Raw genomic sequence first — 19,976 nt, forward strand, 5'->3', positions numbered from 1 at the left:
TTGCCCAAAACCCAGTGTCTTTTCATTTTACTTCTCTGTTTTTCCTATAGAAGATTCAAGGTAGGTGGTATTTATTTATTTTGGGTAGGGCTGTAAAAAAAGAAAATAAAAAAAATAAAATAAAAAGGGTGAACCAGTGAATCCAACCGAACCAGTGTGCTAGGTCCAATTCGGAACTGGTTCGGTCTAGTTCCAGTTCCTAATAATCAAAACCGGTTAGAAATCGGTCTGGTTTCGGTTTTGGTATTAGAACAGTGGTTCGAACCAACCAATCTGGTAGATATATATTTTTTAATTTTTATATTATATATTATATTATATGCTAATTGTTAATTTATAGAACATGAAATTTTAATCTTTTTATATATATATATTATTCTTATAACATAAAATTAATATAACATTTGATATATAACATAAAAATTAACCCTATAAATTTTAGTATCACATTTGATTATGATATAACATAAATTAACCTTATAATTTTTAATAAAACATTTGAATTTTGATAGAACATATAAATTTTGATTTTATAAAAAAAAGTATAACATTAATATAACATAAAATCAGAAATATGGGTCAATCACTTATTAAAGTTTTTTTGAAATATGATTTTATTTATCCGTAAAATCAGAAAAACCAAACCAAACCAGACCAGAACGAACTGGTTTTTCCAGTTTCGGTGGTGGTGAGGGTCATTTAAAATTTGTTGTAGCTATGGTGTTATTTTTCTCACTTTTTTAATCAAATATGCATTGAAATTAAATAAGAAATATAAGAAGACAGAGTGGAGTGTCTTATGTTCAGCTACTACCATCTCTGTGCAGATTTGATATACCAAATTTATGGTATATAATCACTTTTATGTTTCAAGGAGGATCCTGATGAGTGGAAAGAAGCATTGACTAAAAATATATGGGATATACCAAAGGAGAGAAGTGGAATTGTTCCAACTCTTATGTTCAGCTACTACCATCTCCCTGCACATTTGAAGAGATGCTTTGCCTACTGTTCAATATTTCCACAGGACTATGAATTTAAGGGTTTAATTCAGCCACAAGAAGGGGAAAAGCAAATGGAAGATTTAGATAAAGAGTATTTTCGCAATCTATTGTCGAGGTCATTTTTACGGGAGTACATCATATGTGAACTACATCGAGGGTAGGAGGACATGTGGGATGGGACAAAACTGTATGATTGGCTGCTGAACGTTATTTTTGGCCCCAATTAAGAAGAGATGTAGGCAAGTTTATACAAAGATGTCCTGTGTGCGAAGTAGGGAAGGGTCAATCGCAAGATACTGGGCTATATACACCATTATCTGTGCCAGAAAAATCACAAGATAGTGGTTGTTGACTGATTCTAAAAAATGGAGCATTTCATTTCATGCCAGAAGACTTCAGATGCGTCAAATGTGGCTCACCTTTTCTTTAAGGAGGTTGTTCGTCTACATGGTGTCCCCAGGTCCATCACTTCTGACTGTGACAACCTTGTTTGCTTTCAGGGATAAAACCCAAAACTTTGAAAACCTCTCATCTAATCTTATCTCATCATTACAACTTTTTCAAATTTCCACACAAAATAAAATAAACAATTCAACTTTTTCAAATCTTAAAATAAAAATAATATTAAAAAAGTTATTCTAATAATATTTTATTCAACTTCTTAACTATAATGTCAACTCATCTCTGAAAGAAAATGAGGCAAACTCAGCAACTTTTGGGTGACTCTATGGAGGAAATTCGGAACTTCTCTCAAGTACAGTAGCTCTTGCCACCCTCAAGCTGTTGGCCAAATCGAGGTGACCAATCAGACATTAGGCAACATGCTTCAGTGCATTTCAGGTGACAAGCCAAGGCAATGGGATGTAAGCCTCCCGCAAGTAGAGTTTGCTTTCAAAAGTATGTGCAACCGTTCAATAGGAAAAACACCCTTTAAAATTGTCTACACCCAACCTCCTAAACACTGCCTTGATTTGGTTCCCCTTCCAAAGCTCCCTAGTTTTAGTGTAGCAGCTAAGAACATGGTCGAAAGGGTCAAATGAGTACAATCTGAAGTTTGTAACAACCTGAAGCTCGCCAGTGATAGGTACAAGGTCACAACTGATAAACACAAGCGAGTCAAAATGTTTGAAGAGGATGACTTAGGGATGATCTACCTACGTAAGGGTCATTTCCCATCTGGTGTATACAAGAAGTTTTAGAATAAGAAATATGGCCTATTTTGAGTCCTCAAGAAGATTGACGACAATGCCTACGTAGTTGAACTCCCAAAAGACATGTCTATCTCCTCCACTTTTAATGTTGCAAATTTATTTGAATACCACCCACCAGATGAGCCACTTTACATTAACACTGACTTGAGGACAAGTCTTCTTCAAAGTGGGGAAGAGCTGAGGACACTAGTTCACGTGATAATTCATAGAAATCAATTCCAGAAGATTATCAAGCAATGGGAAATTTTTGGGTTTCACCGGCAAGGCAACCTTAATAATTACTTGCCTTTACTAGCTTGATTTGAATGTTTGATTGTTTGACAGCAACCTTAATTGATTTGAAGTCCTGTTTTTGTCGATTTACTTTCCATTTGGTTAGCTTTACTTTCTAGGCCAATAAATCTTCTTTTACAAATTGTCCGCCTCTATAATAGCAGTTAGTTTTTTACATCTTATTGGAAAACTTCAAATAAAAAAGTTGTTGATTCACGTTGAACAAGAAAGACACATTCTTCTTTGCAAACCTTACTCTTCCACAACGCCATTTGGGCTTCTACACGGGGCCAGGCCCATAGTGACAAAAGATAGTAAACCAAAATATTGGGCTTGGACTGGGCTTCACAATCTACAAATAGTAAGTGCAGCTAAGAAGATTCCTAGGTACATTATATTTATTTTTTGAATGCTTGTTTAGTCATTAGTGTACCACAAGCTTCCGTTTTGGTTATCCCAAAGAGAGAAGCCTTCGATATTAATGTTAGATATAGTCTTTTGCAAGTTCTTAATAGTACTCCAATTGAGTTAAATAATTGTTACAGACACAAAGAGATTATGCAAAAGTAAATTTATAAATTGATGTGGTTTTATGGAATCCATTAGATCTACATTACAACAAAAATAACTTTATAATCTGACAATGTGACATCACATCAAGTCACATTAGTTTGTGGGTTTACTTTTGTGTAAACTCTTTGGGTCTAAAGTATTTCCCTTTCAAAAGGTTGGCAAATAGTTGGAAATAAAAATAATGAAATTGCTCCTAAACACACAACATTCCTTCAATATATTTAATCGATAGGGTATATTTTACTCTTAATTTTGTACCCCGGACGGCAAAAACAAGGGTCTAGCTCAGCTCTTAATTATTCTTCAGCGACAAAACTTTGGTAGTTTTCGAATGAATATGCTATATGCGAATGGCTAGGATTAAAATGAGGTGCGTCCCTTATGTAATAGGAATATGACTAGCAAGCATTTTAATTTTTTTGCATTTGTCTTCTCTTGCAATTCTTGTAACAAGTTACTGTTTTTTACTCTTGCATTTTTCGTAAGTTACTGATGATATACATATTATTATTAATTTTAAATAATTATAAATATGACACACAAGATTCCTTCAACTAATCAATAGGTATATTTTACTCTTAATTACGTACCCCAGACGGCAAAAAACAAGAGCTTCAGCTCTTAATTAATTACTTGCTCAAGTAGTCTTGATCATCTTCAGTGACAAAACTAATTTGGTAGCTTTCGAATGAATTGTGACAAAAAGAATATGATTGATCTCATGGCTATAGATTTACTTAAAACATGTCACGTACAGTAGCATATATTAATTATAAAATTCAAGATGATAAATATCATTTCTCTTCTAAAATTCTAACTATAGATCATAACAAGAATTTTATTTAATATTTATCATCTTGAATTTTATATTAGAGCCATGATCCTTCTAATATAATATTATATTAAAGCCATGATTCATCTAATATTAATTATAAAATTCAAGATGATAAATATTAAATAAAATTCTTGTTATTATCATCATCATTATCTATTAAAATATTTTTCGTGAAAAGTAAGAAATTAAGTAGACTAAGTAGTCGATGCATGGTTTCGGCGAAAATATGCGGATTGAAGCTTTCAAGATTCCCTCTACAGAACATTTAAATATCTTAATCACAGCCGATCATGTGTGTCTCATTCAACGCGCTTTGACAGAGTTGAATGCCTTAATCCATCAGCTCCCAAATTATTAATTAATGTTGAATTAATGCACAGGTTCTTTCCTTATCTAATAATAATAATAATAATTCATAAGTATATAAAGAGTTTACAAAACCTACTAATTATTTATATACATTTATTAGAAATAGAATTACATTTACTACAAAAAAATCCATTCTTACTAGAGAAAAATGATAGAAAATTGGTTGTTAAAATATTATTAATATTGGTTTGAGATTTTAAAAAGTTGAATTGATTATTATATTTTTTATAGAAAAATTATAATAATGATATGAGATGAAACACTTTTACTATCCAAACGGAGCCTTAAAAGTTAAAACTATATATTTTGTGAATAACCCAAAATGTGGGAAAATGCTGCAGAGCTTTTGTTATTTTTAATTAATGGTGTATAGTAAAAAATAAGTTTAGTCGGCTACCTTCCTTTACTAATGACAAAGACAACGTCATGATCGCAAATATGTTCAAAACAACAATAAAAAAAAAAATAAATAAATAAATTTAAAAAGAAGAAGAAGAAGAAGAAGAAGAAGGGTATTCTTCCACCAATAACGACTACCATGAAATTAAATGGCCGCCTTTGATATATTACGGCAAGAGTACAAGCAGGGATACATTAAAATGAAGAATCCAAAAGTGGGAATTTGCTATAGATCACACAAAAGTAAATCTATAAATTGATCGACATGAGTTTATATGATTTGTTAGATCACGTCAGTCAGCGTTATTTATTTTGTGGGATCTTTATGTAACTCAACCATTTCTCATTTTTTAAATTGTCTATAGGCAAAAATAATACAAATTTAGCCGGCCACCTTCAAAACAATCATATACATCTAAGCAAGAATATCAGACAATCGCATACATTGATTTTCTATGTTGGATTAGAATCTAGAATATCAAATTCCTCAATTTTTAATGTTCTTGACAATCCTTTTTTTTCCTTTTAAGATTTATTTTCTTAACATTTATTTTCAATATATCATCATTCTCCTTAATTTATAGGAACTTTTTGTTACATACCCCCTGAACATTGTGGCATTAAAAAATAGATCTAGGAATGATACATATCAAGATCTAAATAAGTCAAAATTGGAGATTGTTAGTGATAATAGTGGTAGTAATGAATTAAAAAAGAGCTTTGTCTTGACTCTTTAATCTTTATAATTAATTAACTCATGTGATAAGGTTATATTTAAAAAAACATCTAGAAAGGGGTCCTATATCTAAGTCTCTCGTAGCACATACGTTTTTTGTTATAAAGTTTTTTTTACTAATTTAAAAAACTTAAAACCTTTGGTCCAAATCACTTACGTCTTGATGCCAGACAAAATAAAGATTATTCTCACGGTTAGTTAATCAACAAATACTAAAAAATGAGATTGAGAAAATATGGGAAAAAGAGAAAAACTAAGAAATATATTGGCAAATGATAAAATTTGAAATTATTTTTACGAATAATTTAAGTAATTTATCTTAGAGCCATCTATAGTTAAAATTTTATAAGAGAAATACTATTTATGTATCATCTTCAATTTAAAACTAATATATGCTATATATTGTATTTTAAGTAATTTATCAACTAGTAAATATATAGCCGACCATGAGAAACGCGTTGGTTAGTGCCGCGGAAAGTTAATTTTATCCTTAATGATTAGGCTTTGTTTAGATATAAGAAGTGTTTTATCTTATCTCATTTCATAATTAATATTTTTAAAAATTACCATATAAAATATAATAAAGAAATTCAAATTTTTTCAAATATCAAAATAATAATAATATTAAAAAAAATTTCTAAAAATATTTTATTAATTTTTCAACTTTCATCTCATCTCAACTCCTAAAATCACACCTAAAATGAGGTGCAAATTACATTTAGTACAAAAAACCAATCTTACATTTATGAAATTCTTATTTATTATTTTCTAAAATAAATATTTATTTTCTGAAATTCTTATGGATTGGGAAAATGACAAATGGATACATGGTTTTATTTGATTTCTTCATCGACTTACAATAAACTTGCTCGTTTGGGTTAAGAGGTGAGATAATTTTATATGAAAGTTAAAAATTAAATAAAATATTGATAGAATATTATTTTTTAATATTATTATTATTTTGAGATTTAAAAAATATGAATTTAGATTTGAAAAATTTGAGTTGCTTATTATATTTTATGTAAGAATTTAAAAAAGTTATACTGATGAGATAAAATGAAATAAAATATTATCTGAATCCAAACGAGAAAAATATTGTTTGTTATATCAATCGAGCAAAAGGCTCATTTGTTAATGTATTCTAAACTTGTTGGTAACAAATCATCATTTCTCTTCTTTCTCCGGACGAAATATATGCAATCCATTTTGCAAGGATAACCGATCGTTCCCACAATATTATTTCCCATTTTGATCGCACAAGTACCATCAAATTTCGAAAAACATGATCCACATGATCATGTAGATCCTAAGCAGTACTGTGTCATTTTTTTTTTTTAGAATATCCAAAATCTTAAAAGTTTTTCTTCCTATCTCAAAAATAATAGATTGGGTGATTGTGGTGGACTCCACACCATCATGTGTCGTCTGAACCACATAAAGACGATCTATCAGAATAGAAAGAAAGAATCTTAAAAAACTTTTTAAAAATTCATTATATTAAAAGTAGAAAGAATCTATTTTGTTCTTCATTTTATTTCGAATCGATGAGTTTTTTTTTTTTTTCCTTCAATTTTTTAGTTTTTTAAAGTAAAATCTTAAAGCACTTTTTACAAATTCACAGAGCACATTAATCTTTTTTTTTTGTTTTAATAAAAAATAAAAATAAAACCAACCGCCCAATTAATTAGGATCCAACATTAATTGGGCAGCTCAGATTGATAATGACAATGGTGGATCCTAACCGAATACAAAAATGCCATGCACTTGGGATTCCCATAAATAGTCTTGCTTCCTTCTTCTCTCTCTCTCACCATAACTAAAACAGTAGCGTACGTTTCTTAATATTTGCATACTTTTTCCTTAATTTGATTCCTTTCTCCAACGAAAACAATGGCAGAGCTCCTTCTTTCTGCATTCCTTCAGGGGTTGTTTGACCGACTATTGTCTCCTGAGTTGCTGAAATTTGCTCGCCGAGAGGGACTTAAAAAACAGCTGGACAAGTGCGGCAAAACCATGGAAATAATTCGAGTGGTGCTTGATGATGCAAAGGAGAAGCAACAGACTGAAAAGACAGTGAAAGCTTGGCTTGATAATCTCAGAGACTTGGCCTACGACGTGGAAGATATACTGGATGAGTTCGCCACAGAAGCTTTGCAACGCAAGTTGATGGCCGCTGAAAGTCAGGTTAGCGCTAGTATGGTACGAAATCTCTTCCCTGCTTGTTGTACTTGTTTAACTCCAAGTGCTGTTAAGATCAAGTTTAGGCTGGAGCCAAAGATAAAGAAAATAAATACAAGATTTAATGAGCTCGTGGCACAAAAAGATGAACTTAATTTGTTGCGAACATTTATAAGTCCGATGCCAATCAAAAAAAGAGAGATAACTCCTTCAACTTCTGTGGTGAACGAAGATCACATCTACGGTAGGGAGAAAGTCGTAGAGGCTATACTTGAATTATTGACAAGTGATAAACATAGTGATGCTTCGAATAAATTAGTACCCAATGTGATTCCTATAGTTGGTATGGGGGGTATCGGAAAGACAACCCTCGCCCAGCTCGTTTACAATAATGAAAAAGTGGAAAGCTTTTTCGATCTGAAAGCATGGGTTTGTGTTTCTGAAGATTTTGATGTTGCTAAAGTCACAAAAACGATTTTACAATCTATGAGCAAGGAATTAGACTGTGCTAACAAAGATCTAAATTGGTTGCAAGTGGAATTGAAGAAAATAATACATGAGAAAAGGTTTCTAGTCATTCTTGATGATGTTTGGAATGAGGACCGCAATGATTGGACTCTCCTACTTCTCCCTTTCGAAGCAGGGGCTCCAGGAAGTAGTATTATTGTCACAACTCGTAACCAGGAAATATCATCAAATATGGGAACTATTAAAGTCGAGCCTTTTCAGTTGGAGTTGTTGCCAACTGATGCTTGTTTGTCAATATTTTCCCAACATGCATTGGATGCAAAAGACTTTAGTGCACATCCAGACCTTAAAGATATTGGGGAGGAAATTGTTAGTAGGTGTAAAGGCTTGCCATTGGCAGTAAAAACTATTGGGGGAGTCTTACGCGGTAAACGTGAAAACCGCATTAATGAGTGGGAAAAAGTTTTGAAGAATAACATATGGGATATTTCAGTGCAAAAAAATGGAATTCCTTCCTCTCTTATGGTAAGCTATGACAATCTACCTTCACATTTGAAGAGGTGCTTTGCATACTGTTCAATACTACCAAAGAACTATGAATTTGAGGAGAAGAAGGTGGTTCCATTATGGATGGCAGAAGGCCTGATTCATGAACCCCTACAAGATGAAGAGGAAATGGAAGATTTGGGTTTCGAGTATTTTTGCAATCTGTTGTCAAGGTCATTTTTCCAAAAGTCACATATTAATGAATCAAAATTTGTTATGCATGACCTCATCAATGATTTGGCTCAGTCGGTTGCAGGCAATACGTGCTTTAGAATGGAAGATAGGATTGGGGAAATTCCTATAAAGGCACGCCACTCATCTTATCTTGGAAGCAAATATGATGTAACTAAAAAGTTTGAAGTTTTTTCTAAATTGATCACAAGTTTACGTACATTCTTACCTTTCATGCTACCAGATTCAGGTTTTTGCTATTTGGCTCATCATGTTCACTTTAAATTGGTTCCAACATTACGTTGTTTAAGGGTGTTATCTTTCAAAGGATACCACATAACGGAGCTATCGGATTCTATTGGTGATTTGAAGCATTTGCGGTACCTTAACCTTTCAAAGACTCAAATTAGTAGCCTGCCAGAATCAATAACTAGTCTTTACAACTTGCAAATGTTGTTGTTGGAGGAATGTTTTCTTCTAAAGAAATTACCTTCAATGTTATGCAACTTAGTCAACCTGCGCCACCTTAACATTGAAGGTGCAGATAGTTTGGAAGGAATGCCTATGCAAATAGGTAAACTAACTTGTCTTCAAACACTGTCTAATCTAGTTCTGGGAAAAGGCAGTTACTCAGGAATAATGGAGCTTGGACCTTTGAAGCATCTTCGGGGGACACTCTGCATTTCAAGATTAGAGAATGTGATTGAACAAAAGGATGCAAAGGATGCTGAATTAATTAAAAAGACGAAAATTAGTGCGTTGTGGTTGAAATGGAGTAGGGACATTGATGAGTCAAAGGACACGGCAAGTGAACTAGAGGTACTAAATGGGCTACGGCCTCATAATGCTTTGACGAAGTTGGTTATAATTAACTATGGTGGTGCAAAATTTCCTAATTGGTTAACATCTCCTTCATTTCCTCGTATGGTCTCCTTGAGATTAGAAAATTGTTACAAGTGCACATCATTACCTCCATTGGGGCAATATTTACCATCACTCAAAAATCTTTGGATCAAGAGCATGGCTAACGTGAAGAGTGTTGGTTCTGAATTTTGTAGCAGTAGTTTAGAGACATTGCATTTCAATAACATGGAGGAGTGGGAGAATTGGAGTCCTTGTGAAGGATTCCCAAATCTGCGTGAGCTTTCCCCTTATAAGTGTCCGAAGCTATCAAGCGAGTTACCAAACAACCTTCCTTTACTAAACAAAGTTGTGATAAATGATTGTGCGCTGTTGGTGGTCTCACTTTCATGCTTTCCAGATAAATGCAAATTTAACATTAAGGAATCCGAAGTGCTTGGTATGGAAGGGGTGGTGTGTGAAAGCAAGGTTACATTCAAATCAATACAATTCTTCAGATCACTTTCACCAATTTTAGATATGGAAGGTTTGGCAGAGTTGGAAGAGTTACGTATTATGAACTGTGAGGAGCTGACGAATTTGTGGTCAGACAAGGTGGGATCACTGCCACATGATCTCCCATTTCTGAATTTTCTCCGCATTAATAATTGTCCCAAACTTGTCTCTTTGGTGGCGGAAGAAGTTGATCAAGAGCTTCTCCAACTCAGAATCACATCTATTCGTATCGACTATTGCATAGCCTGGGAATCATTACCTAAGACATTGATGTACAACAATATGTGTCTTCAGTCTATTCATATCACAAATTGTGATTCGCTAACGCATTTGGCAAGAAGCCATCTGCCTCCAACTTTAAAAGAGCTATATATACAAGACTGCAAGAGTATGAGGAATTTGGTGGAGGATGATGATAATGATACAAACAACAACAGTAGTTGCAGTACATCAAGCGGGGAATTACCTGCCACACTTCAAGGCCTCTTTATTATTAATTGTCCGAAGCTGGAGTCAGTAGCCAAGAGTTTTCATCATAACTCATTTCTTACAAATATCACCATCTGCTATTGTGAAAATCTTGCATTGTTGCTCCTCCCTTCCAACCTAAGACACCTTCAAATACTTAGTTGTGAGAAAATGCGACTGCAAAACGACATACACAACCTCGCCTCTCTTCAATATTTGCAAATAAAGAATTGTCCAAGCATTTTATCATTTCCCAAAGAAGGTTTTCCCACAAACCTAACAACACTTGAGATCTCTCATCTTAAAATCACTGAAGCCTTGCTCGATTGGGGGCTGGACAACCTCATTTCTCTTAATGAACTTGAAATCTGTGGATGTCAGCATCTGGTGTCCTTTCCAGAGATGACGTTGCCTGCCTCTCTAACAAGCCTTTGCATCTCAGAATTCTCGAATCTGGAATGCCTGTCTTCCGAGGGCTTAAGAAAACTCACCTCTCTTAAAACACTCCATATTTCTGACTGCGAGAAGCTCACGTGTTTTCCAGAGGAATGCCTGCCTCCCTCACTCCTAAAGCTTCATATCTCTTCTTGCCAAAAGTTGATGTCCTTACCAGAGAATGGCCTACCTCCCTCACTGCAGAGACTTGTAATTCGTGAATGTCCTCTACTGGAAGAATGGCGCAGGATGCCTGACATCCCCTATGTTGAAATTATGTGACAGAAACGGAGGAATAAATCCAAAGGTAAGTTTATTCTGGCTTTGATTCAAATTTCCTTTGAATGTTGAATGGTGGCGTTGGAGAGATCCCGTCACTCCTATTGCATGTTGTGACTCGGGTTGCTATGCTGAATGTCTAACTATTCTTCTTGTGGTTTTTTTGTTCTCATGGTATATCTTGTTCCTTTCTTGTGTTTGTTTTTTCCATGTATGGATTTATTTATTTTTTCATTTATGGATTTGCTTCTTGTCAGATCGTCGATTGCATGACAAGGGTAAAGATGAAGAAGGGGAAGGATGTTTTTACATCCATATAAATATAGAAATCGGTATAGAAAAATAAAATCCTCTGTTTTACTGATTGAGAATATGAATATATATATATATATATATATATAGCCATATAGGCTGATGAATATTTATTTGTTCAAAGCTTGCAGATGATTCAAAAGATTGATGCAAGTTGTTGAAACTTCCGACTGCTATCTGAAAAATGGATGTGCAAGTAATATTACTTTTCTCTTGCTATTGTTTTTCTTACTGCCTTTACCTAAATGTAGTAAACCACTTTCAAGTTAATATAAGAGATTGATGTGTGGAAGAACTGTTGGAATTTTGGTGAAGTCCATAAGCCACGATCACACCTCAAATCATTGTAAAAAAATTGATTTTGGCAATTATACAGTGTATGATTTAGGAGTTTTTTGGGTATGCTAATATAAAAGAACCGTTACTCTTGTTCTCAGGAAGAAGTTGTAAACCAAGCAGCGATGGATGCCATTTCTCATAGGCTCTAATTCTCAGTGAGGTGGGCCAAGCGCACAAACGTTAGATTGCGCTGATCTTCTAACCCAATATATTTGCTGTCTTCACAATGGCTGGATCATGGATTCTTCTCTGCCTCAACATACTCTTCTAAAATTGCAGCAGCAAGCTGTTGGCATGCCATGTCTTTCTTCATGTTTTTGCTATTCATATCCACCTAATCAATGTCTGGCTACAAGCGAACCTGTCTCATGGTGTAACGCCCCAAACCCGGGTGGCTTGGAGATTTACTACTTGACACTCATAAACATGTCTCCCAACACATCCAAAGAAAAATTCTCCAAAAACTTTATAAATGAAATCAATCTCAAATCTTCTCAATAATCTCATTACAAACTCCACACAAACTTTAATGCAATAATAATAGATCAAAGGGGTCCATAACCTCCCGGTAATAGTAACATACCAAACTGAAAACACCATAGGTCCTACTAAACCCAAACATATAATTAAAACTTAAAGGCAATAAAAACTAAGAACATCAAGAGTCCTTATTCCAACTACATCTCCTCAGCTTAACCATGTTCACCAATCTAATTCAGGTCCTCATTTGGACTCTCCACATCATCTGAAAAATATTATCATGATAGGGGGTGAGTTATCACAACTCAGTAAGCAGAAATCATATGCTAGCGTGCAAACATGAGCATTTATAAAGTAGAGTATGCAGAATAAAATATTTTCCAGAGTTATCATGCAGAACAGAACATATTTTCAAAATAACAGAGCGATGGTTTTAAAACAAGTAAAACCCATGGTACTTTGGCATAACATAAACTGAGTATCATCATCAGATCAAAACAGAGCATCAAACAGAGCAAAGACCATGTTTCACCCCCGTGGTAGGGTTGTGCTAACCCCGGTGGCCAAACCAGGCAGAGACAGAGGTGAAATCTTTCCTTTATTCTTTGGTATGTTACTATTACCGGGAGGTTATGGACCCCTTTGATCTATTATTATTGCATTAAAGTTTGTGTGGAGTTTGTAATGAGATTATTGAGAAGATTTGAGATTGATTTCATTTATAAAGTTTTTGGAGAATTTTTCTTTGGATGTGTTGGGAGACATGTTTATGAGTGTCAAGTAGTAAATCTCCAAGCCACCTGGGTTTGGGGCGTTACATTGGTATTGTTTTGGAGTCCCAATGCTTATAAGAGCTGTCAAAAAGGTGCTTGTAAGTTTGTAATGAATCAAAGTAATCCCATTTTTATGATTCAAACATTAAAATGGACTAAGAATTAGTATTCAGGCATTGAAGATAGAAATCCAAAACATCCAAATTGATCTGCCATCATCCTCTGCCATCATTCAGGCCAAGTCCAAAGACTGAAAGGAAGTTCATTGGTTTGAATCTCTATTCGGCTAAAAATTTCTAAAAATAAGTGATTTGATAAGATGCCTGGACATTTGTCTGGATTTTGATCAGGATTTTGGAAAGTGTACCTGTGATTTATTCCTCTCAACTTTAGAATTTTGCTAGCTGTCATTTTTATCTCTCAAGTATGTGGAGTTTTTTGTTGAAACCATTTGTTATTCTTGTGGTTTGAATTTCAAGGTGCTGTTAATGAAAAGACTTAGGCATCCCAATGTTGTGCTCTTCATGGGAGCTGTAACACGTCCCCCAAATCTTTCAATTGTCACTGAATTTCTTCCCGGGTATGCAAACTCTCTCCTGCTCTGACCATAGTCATTTATGGTCTTATCACAGATTTATGGAAGACAATGTGTTCCATAATTAAACTTACGAACAAAAGCCCTTATTAGTAACCTGACTTTTCAATCTGTATGCTCTAGTTGTATGGTAGGCGATTATTCCTTTTTCTTAACAGGCATTGATTTACTTGAAAGTAACACAGCACACGCTTGTACACATGTCTGCACACGGACATGGATACACAACCAATGAAATGGCTTCACAAGAGGCTCTTGAATTGTAGGGCTTTTGGAAAGTAGAAGAAAATACTTTCATGAAAACAGATCTTACAATGTGAATGATGTAGACTTGTCTATTGATTTAGTGTTTAGGGTTCTATACAATCAACATAGGTGCGCTAAAGCCTCTACCTACTAAACTTGGCATTAAAGAACCGGATATAAAAATTGATGGCAGTACAGCTTAAATTCCTCGAGTATTTATTTGTAACAAACCCCAACAGATTAATGCTGAAGATTGTAAGCACATTCTTTGATATTTATCAAAGAATAAGGGTCATTGTTTCTTTCAGATGTTAGGTAAAGCCTACAATAACAGGCATGGTTTTGTAGGAGGAGATGAAAAGTTCCACAGGTTATTGAATGATGCCCACATAGGTCAAGTTTCAGCGTATATGATGCACTGAGCTTTACCTATTTTATTTTCTTCCATTGTGTTTATTTATCTGAATTAAGTCTTTGGAAGGACTGTCTGTGATTTATTCATTTGAGGTGTTCTTTTTCCCTTTGTATGTATCTAAAGTCCAAAGAATCATCACCATCTTCCTATTCCAAAGTGCATATTGTTTTTGAAAAGGTAAGTTTTATTGATGAGCAAGAAATAGGAACAAGGCAATATCGATGTACATAAGGAGTATATGTCAGACAACTAATGAGAGAGAGAGAAAAACATCAGAAAATTTTGGAAGCTAAAGCCAGAAAATCATAGGTGGGTTGCCATTCAATGGCAAAGTGTATTGAAAAATAAAACCTTGGGGCTTTCTGCAGTCCTTGTACCATCTTCAAAGCTTTGGTCATTTATTTCCCTCCATATGCACCACATCAACCAAATCAGGATCATTTTCCACAAGGTGTCACTGTGAAGACTATCAAACTGCCCTTCCATACCTACATATTTTAACCTTATTATCTGCTTTGTTTTGGGATGTTACTTCAGTTGTATAGGTTGGAATAGAAACATCAATTGTCTAGCCCTATGTCACTGTCTCCTGTTTGTTTTGAGATTTCTTGCTTGCATTTGCGCCAAATTCATGTTCTGGGAAACTCTATGTTTGGATCCTATTGTCAGTGTTTGGTTTTATAGGAAGTGGCTGTGAAGTGGTTCCTAGACCAGGATATTTATGGTCAATCACTTTTGGAATTCAAAAGTGAGGTACAATCTGCTTTTCCCTTTTAAATATTTTTTTGCATTTACAGTTTTTTGGGTTCTTAGCTCGTGTTTCACAAGAAAATAAGACTTAGTTTCATTTGTTTTAAATGCATTGTGTTTGCACCTTAATTGATATGATTTTTCTGCTTAATATTGCTAGCAAGATGTCACTTCAAGAAATTGATCTCCTGGTTTACATCTGATTTACCGCCATTCTTGACCCCTGACATTAACGATGGTGAATATAGTATTCATTGCTGATTGACACATAGGAGATGAAGTTATAGTGCAATACAGAATTGGAGTTATTTCTTTGGTCTCTTCAATTAAAAGCCTGCTTGTGCTGTCAAAACTTTCCATGCCCTTATTGCCTTATTTTAATTGAGCGTATGATTGACTCATAAAAATAAGGGATGAGATGCCTGGACACATTTGTATGGATTTTGATCAGGATTTTGGAAAGTCTACCTGTGATTTCTTCCTCTCAACTTAGACTTTTGCTAGCTGTCATTGTTATCTCTAAGTCTCTGGAGATTTTTGTTGAAACCATTTGTTCTACTTGTGGTTTGAATTTCAAGGTGCTGTTAATGAAAAGACTCAGGCATCCCAATGTTGTGCTCTTCATGGGAGCTGTAACACATCCCCCAAATCTTTCAATTGCCACTGAATTTCTTCCCAGGTATGCAAATGCTCTTGTTCTGACCATATTTATGAGAGACAATGTGTTCCTTATTTAAACTTACGAACAAAAGCCCTTGTTAGTAACGTGACTTATCAGTATGCTCTAGCTGCATAGTAGACGAATATTCCTTTTTCTTTTCAGGCATTGATTTACTTGAAAGAAACACAGCACCCGCTAGTACACACGTGCACACACACGCGCATGGACACACACAACCAATGAAATGGCTTCTAAAGAGGCTCTTCAATTGTAGGGCTTTTGGAAACTAGAGGAAAATTTTCATGAAAACAGATCTAAGAAAGTTCAGTTTCTATCAATGGAAAATTTTCCTGAGAAGTATATTCATGTTGCTGTTTCAAGTTTGCTTTATCACAGTAGACAAGTAAACAATCATCTATGTTTTGGAAAAATAAATATTGATGAACAGAGATGCCTACACAGAATGTGGCATGAAAATCCCATAAAGAATACTTCCTATGGCAGAAAGAACACTCCCCACTCATGGCTTTACCCTTAGGAACTCTAGAAAATCAACATGGCTTACCAAATCAGTCAATAACTTCTAAAATCGAATTAGAGCTAAGAACTTGCTCTGCCAGTATGATACTATTTAATTAGGACTTGACAAGTTAATTCTTGTATCATATTAATTATGCCAATTGGTATGCTAAAGAACTAGTTTTTTCCTCTCTTTTATTTTTATTTTTATTTTTTGCAGACCTAGTTTATATAGGTTGATTCACCGGCCTAACAATCAATTAGATGAAAGAAGGCGCTCTTGAGGATGGCCCTTGATGCTGTATGATTCTGTCATTCTTGCTCTTTATTCCAGTTCGAGTCACTAATTGCTATAATTTGTAACTTTGCAGGAAATAATGTTTGTTTTGGATGATTGAACTTTCAGGCCTGTGGAATGAATTATTCGCACAACTGCATTTGTGGTCAGACGATGTGGGATCACTGCCACATCTCCTATTTCTTCGTTTTTCAAACATACAGAATTGTGACAAACTAGCATCTTTGGTGGCAGAAGTGGCCGGGCTCCAACTGGATATGCCATCCACGCTCAAAACAGTCAGGATCGACAAATGCAAATCCTTGGAATCCATACCAAAGGCAATGATGTACAACAGAACTTGTCTTGCGTATATTAGTATTTCTGGATGTGATTCGCTAACTCATTTTGCAAGAGGCCAAAAGTTGAGGTCCTTTCCAACGAATGGCCTACCTCACTCACTTCAGAGACTTCATATCAATAGATATCGTCTCTTGAAAGAACACTGCAAGAAAGATCAGAGAGGAGAGTGGAGGAGGATAGCTGACATCCCTTATGTTCAAATTAATCACAAATACATTTACGACACAGATCCAAAGGTCCTTTGAATGTTGAATGGTGGCATTGGAGGATAGCTTGCTGCGACTCTGGTTTGTATGCTGAGGAATAAATCCAAAGGTAAGTTTGTTCTGGCTCTGATCCAAATTTCCTTTGAATGTTGAATGGTGGCATTGGAGAGATCCCATCACTCCTATTGCATGCTGCGACTCTGGTTGGTATGCTGAATTCTTGTGTTTTTTTTTGTTCTCGTTGGGTTTGCATAACCACATAACAAGTCCTTGTTAAGATTTCTAAATCTCCAAGCAAATAGAGAAGGTCTTCGAACATGCAATTTTTTATTTTGAAATTGGAAAATTGCTTAACTTGACAAATGATCGGGCTCCAAAACAACTACATAACTAGATATTGACATATTGTTCGTCTGATTTTTTCAAGATCAGCAGTATGACAACTGCTAATGAAAAATTGCATGTTCCAAGGCCTTGTCTCTATGCCAATTAGCAATTTGCCTAGAAGTAGGAATAGATCGAATCATCATATTACTTCTATGTTTAGTTTTCAAAGTCCATACATATGTTGATATATCTCGTTCCTTTCTAGTATTCTTTTCCATTTATGATTTATTATTTTTTTCATTTATGGATTTGCTTCTTGTCAGATCATTGATTGCACATGACATTGGGTTATGAATACGATTGTTAAGGATGTTTTATTTTTTCAACAAGTTTCCATTATAACAAGTTTCCTTAGTTTGTTATTTTGTCAAAAAGGCTTCCATTTGAGAAAGTTTCCTTGGTTTGCTCCAGTCTCCGTTATAACAAGGACCAGCATTTTAATGCAGAGATATTGTTTGATGAAATAATTAAAGATTACGGTGATTTGAATTTTCATTGATTTCTTTGTAGTGGGAAACACAGAATTCCTACTGGAATTATCCTTACACTTCCGCTATGCCAAAAGTCCTCTGGCTGAGTTTAAACTGGACCCACCCTTGCAAGCAGCTTTAGCTGAGTTTCTCCAATAATAATAATAATGATAAAAACAAGAAAATCCCTCATCGTTTGCCAACCCCAGAGTCTCCAGTAAGAATTGTCTTGAATAGATAATCACAATCTTCATCAAATGGATCATCAGCTATTTATTTTGTATTTCTTTTGCTCTGAATCTCTCTGATCAAAAAGACAAAAGGAAAAGAAGAAAACTTTGAGAAGAAAATGAAGTTGATTATAAGAAGAGGGAAATATCTATATGATCTATATCAGTATATATATGTATGTATTTCAAACAAAGTACTTTTAGCAGTTCCATTGGCATTGTTTTTGGAGGGTACGGAGTATTTACATGTGAAAAGATTGAGGAATTGAGGAAAATATATCATAGTTGTTTCCTGAAGTTATTAATTTCCATATATTTTAATATTTATGCTGATGTGTCAAAGCTTGATTAGAAGGTCTTCCCTAATACAAATTGATGATTTAGCTTATTTAATTTTGGTTGCTCTAAAAGTTGTGCATTAGTGATCATAGATTTTCTTAGAAGTTGGTGAATGAACACCATCATTTTCTGCTAAGATTTTCTTAGAAGGTCTACCCTACATGACAAATCCCAAGGAACATGGCCTCAAACTCAGGTCCATTATTCATTCTAGTAACTGAATTGACTATTGAGACTTTTCTTCTAAGTTTTCTTTCCCCTTCTCTTATATGAATATAAATACAGAAATTGGTATAGAAAAAGAAGAAAAAAAAATCCTCTGTTTTACTGATTGAGAATACAAATATATATATATATATATATATATATATATATATATAGACAGATAAATATTTATCTGTTCAATGCTTGCAGATGGTTCAAAAGACTGATGAATGCTGTTGAAACTTCCAATTGCTGTCTGAAAAATGGATGTACAAGTAATATTGTTTTTCTCCTGCTCTGATATTTCTCTTACCATGGAGAAAACCACTTTCAAGTTAATATAAGAGATTGATGCATGGAACAACTGTTGGGATTTTAATGAGTTCCATAAGCCAAGTTCTTTTTAGGTATACTAATAGAAAGAACTGCTACTCTTGTTCTTAGGTTGAAGGGGTACAAGAAAGTTCTAAAGCAAGCAGCGATGGATGGCCTTTTCATAGCAATTCTCAGTGGGGTGGGCCAAGCTCATAAACATTAGATTGCGCTCTTCACAATGGCTGGATCATGGATTCTTCTCTGCCTCAACATACTCTTCTAAAATTGCAGCACCAAGTCTTTCTTTGTGGTTTTGCTATTCATATCCACATAATCAATGTCTGGCTATAAGCGACACCTTTCATGGTAATATTTTGGAGCCCCAATGCTTATATATAAGAGGTGTCAAGAAGGTGCTTAAAACGTTCTCTGTTTTTTTTCCCTGTTGATGCAATTTGTCATTTATTTTATCTAATTGTAAATTTGTAATGAATCAAAGTAATCCCATTTTCATGTTGAACTACAAATTTTATACTCCTAATTTCCAAGCATTTCTTTTGTAGCTTTGAATTTCTCATCCACTCTCGGCAACTCAATGATTTAAAAAAGAAAAAAAAAACAATAGACCAATTCAGTAGATTCCAAACCTGCAATGTACATGAAGAAGGGGAGGAAAATATATAAATTTATAAAAAAACTTACCATATTTTTATTTTGCTTGGGAAAAAGTGAAACACTAAAATGGACTTATATCTTTGAGGGTTAAGGCTTTTGTTCCGAGTTTTCTATCCCCT

General features: G+C 34.3%; 1 protein-coding gene across 9 annotated transcripts in view; it reads left to right on the forward strand.

The window, feature by feature from the left end:
• The window catches only part of LOC108980961 (putative disease resistance protein At3g14460), a 29,772-nt gene extending 10,050 nt beyond the window's left edge, over nucleotides 1-19,722 (forward strand). Inside the window, exons 2-11 of one of the 9 annotated variants that reach the window (XM_035686007.1) lie at nucleotides 7,573-11,329; nucleotides 11,559-11,633; nucleotides 11,738-11,809; nucleotides 12,051-12,112; nucleotides 13,685-13,785; nucleotides 15,146-15,214; nucleotides 15,790-15,890; nucleotides 16,612-16,692; nucleotides 16,798-17,346; nucleotides 19,312-19,722. In XM_035686007.1, the coding sequence (XP_035541900.1) occupies nucleotides 7,573-11,304 (3,732 nt within the window). In that variant the 3' untranslated portion in view covers nucleotides 11,305-11,329; nucleotides 11,559-11,633; nucleotides 11,738-11,809; ... (5 more) ...; nucleotides 16,798-17,346; nucleotides 19,312-19,722. Of the gene's footprint in view, nucleotides 1-7,201; nucleotides 11,330-11,558; nucleotides 11,634-11,737; nucleotides 11,810-12,050; nucleotides 12,113-13,003; nucleotides 13,041-13,684; nucleotides 15,215-15,789; nucleotides 15,891-16,611; nucleotides 16,693-16,797; nucleotides 18,910-19,077; nucleotides 19,091-19,311 lie in introns of those variants that run through there. The other 8 variants (XM_035686009.1, XR_004798473.1, XR_004798474.1 and 5 more) reach the window with 8 other exon arrangements.
• The last annotated feature ends 254 nt before the right edge of the window (nucleotides 19,723-19,976 follow it).

This window comes from Juglans regia, chromosome 15 (assembly GCF_001411555.2).
Source record: "Juglans regia cultivar Chandler chromosome 15, Walnut 2.0, whole genome shotgun sequence".
In the NCBI taxonomy this organism is placed as follows: domain Eukaryota; kingdom Viridiplantae; phylum Streptophyta; class Magnoliopsida; order Fagales; family Juglandaceae; genus Juglans; species Juglans regia.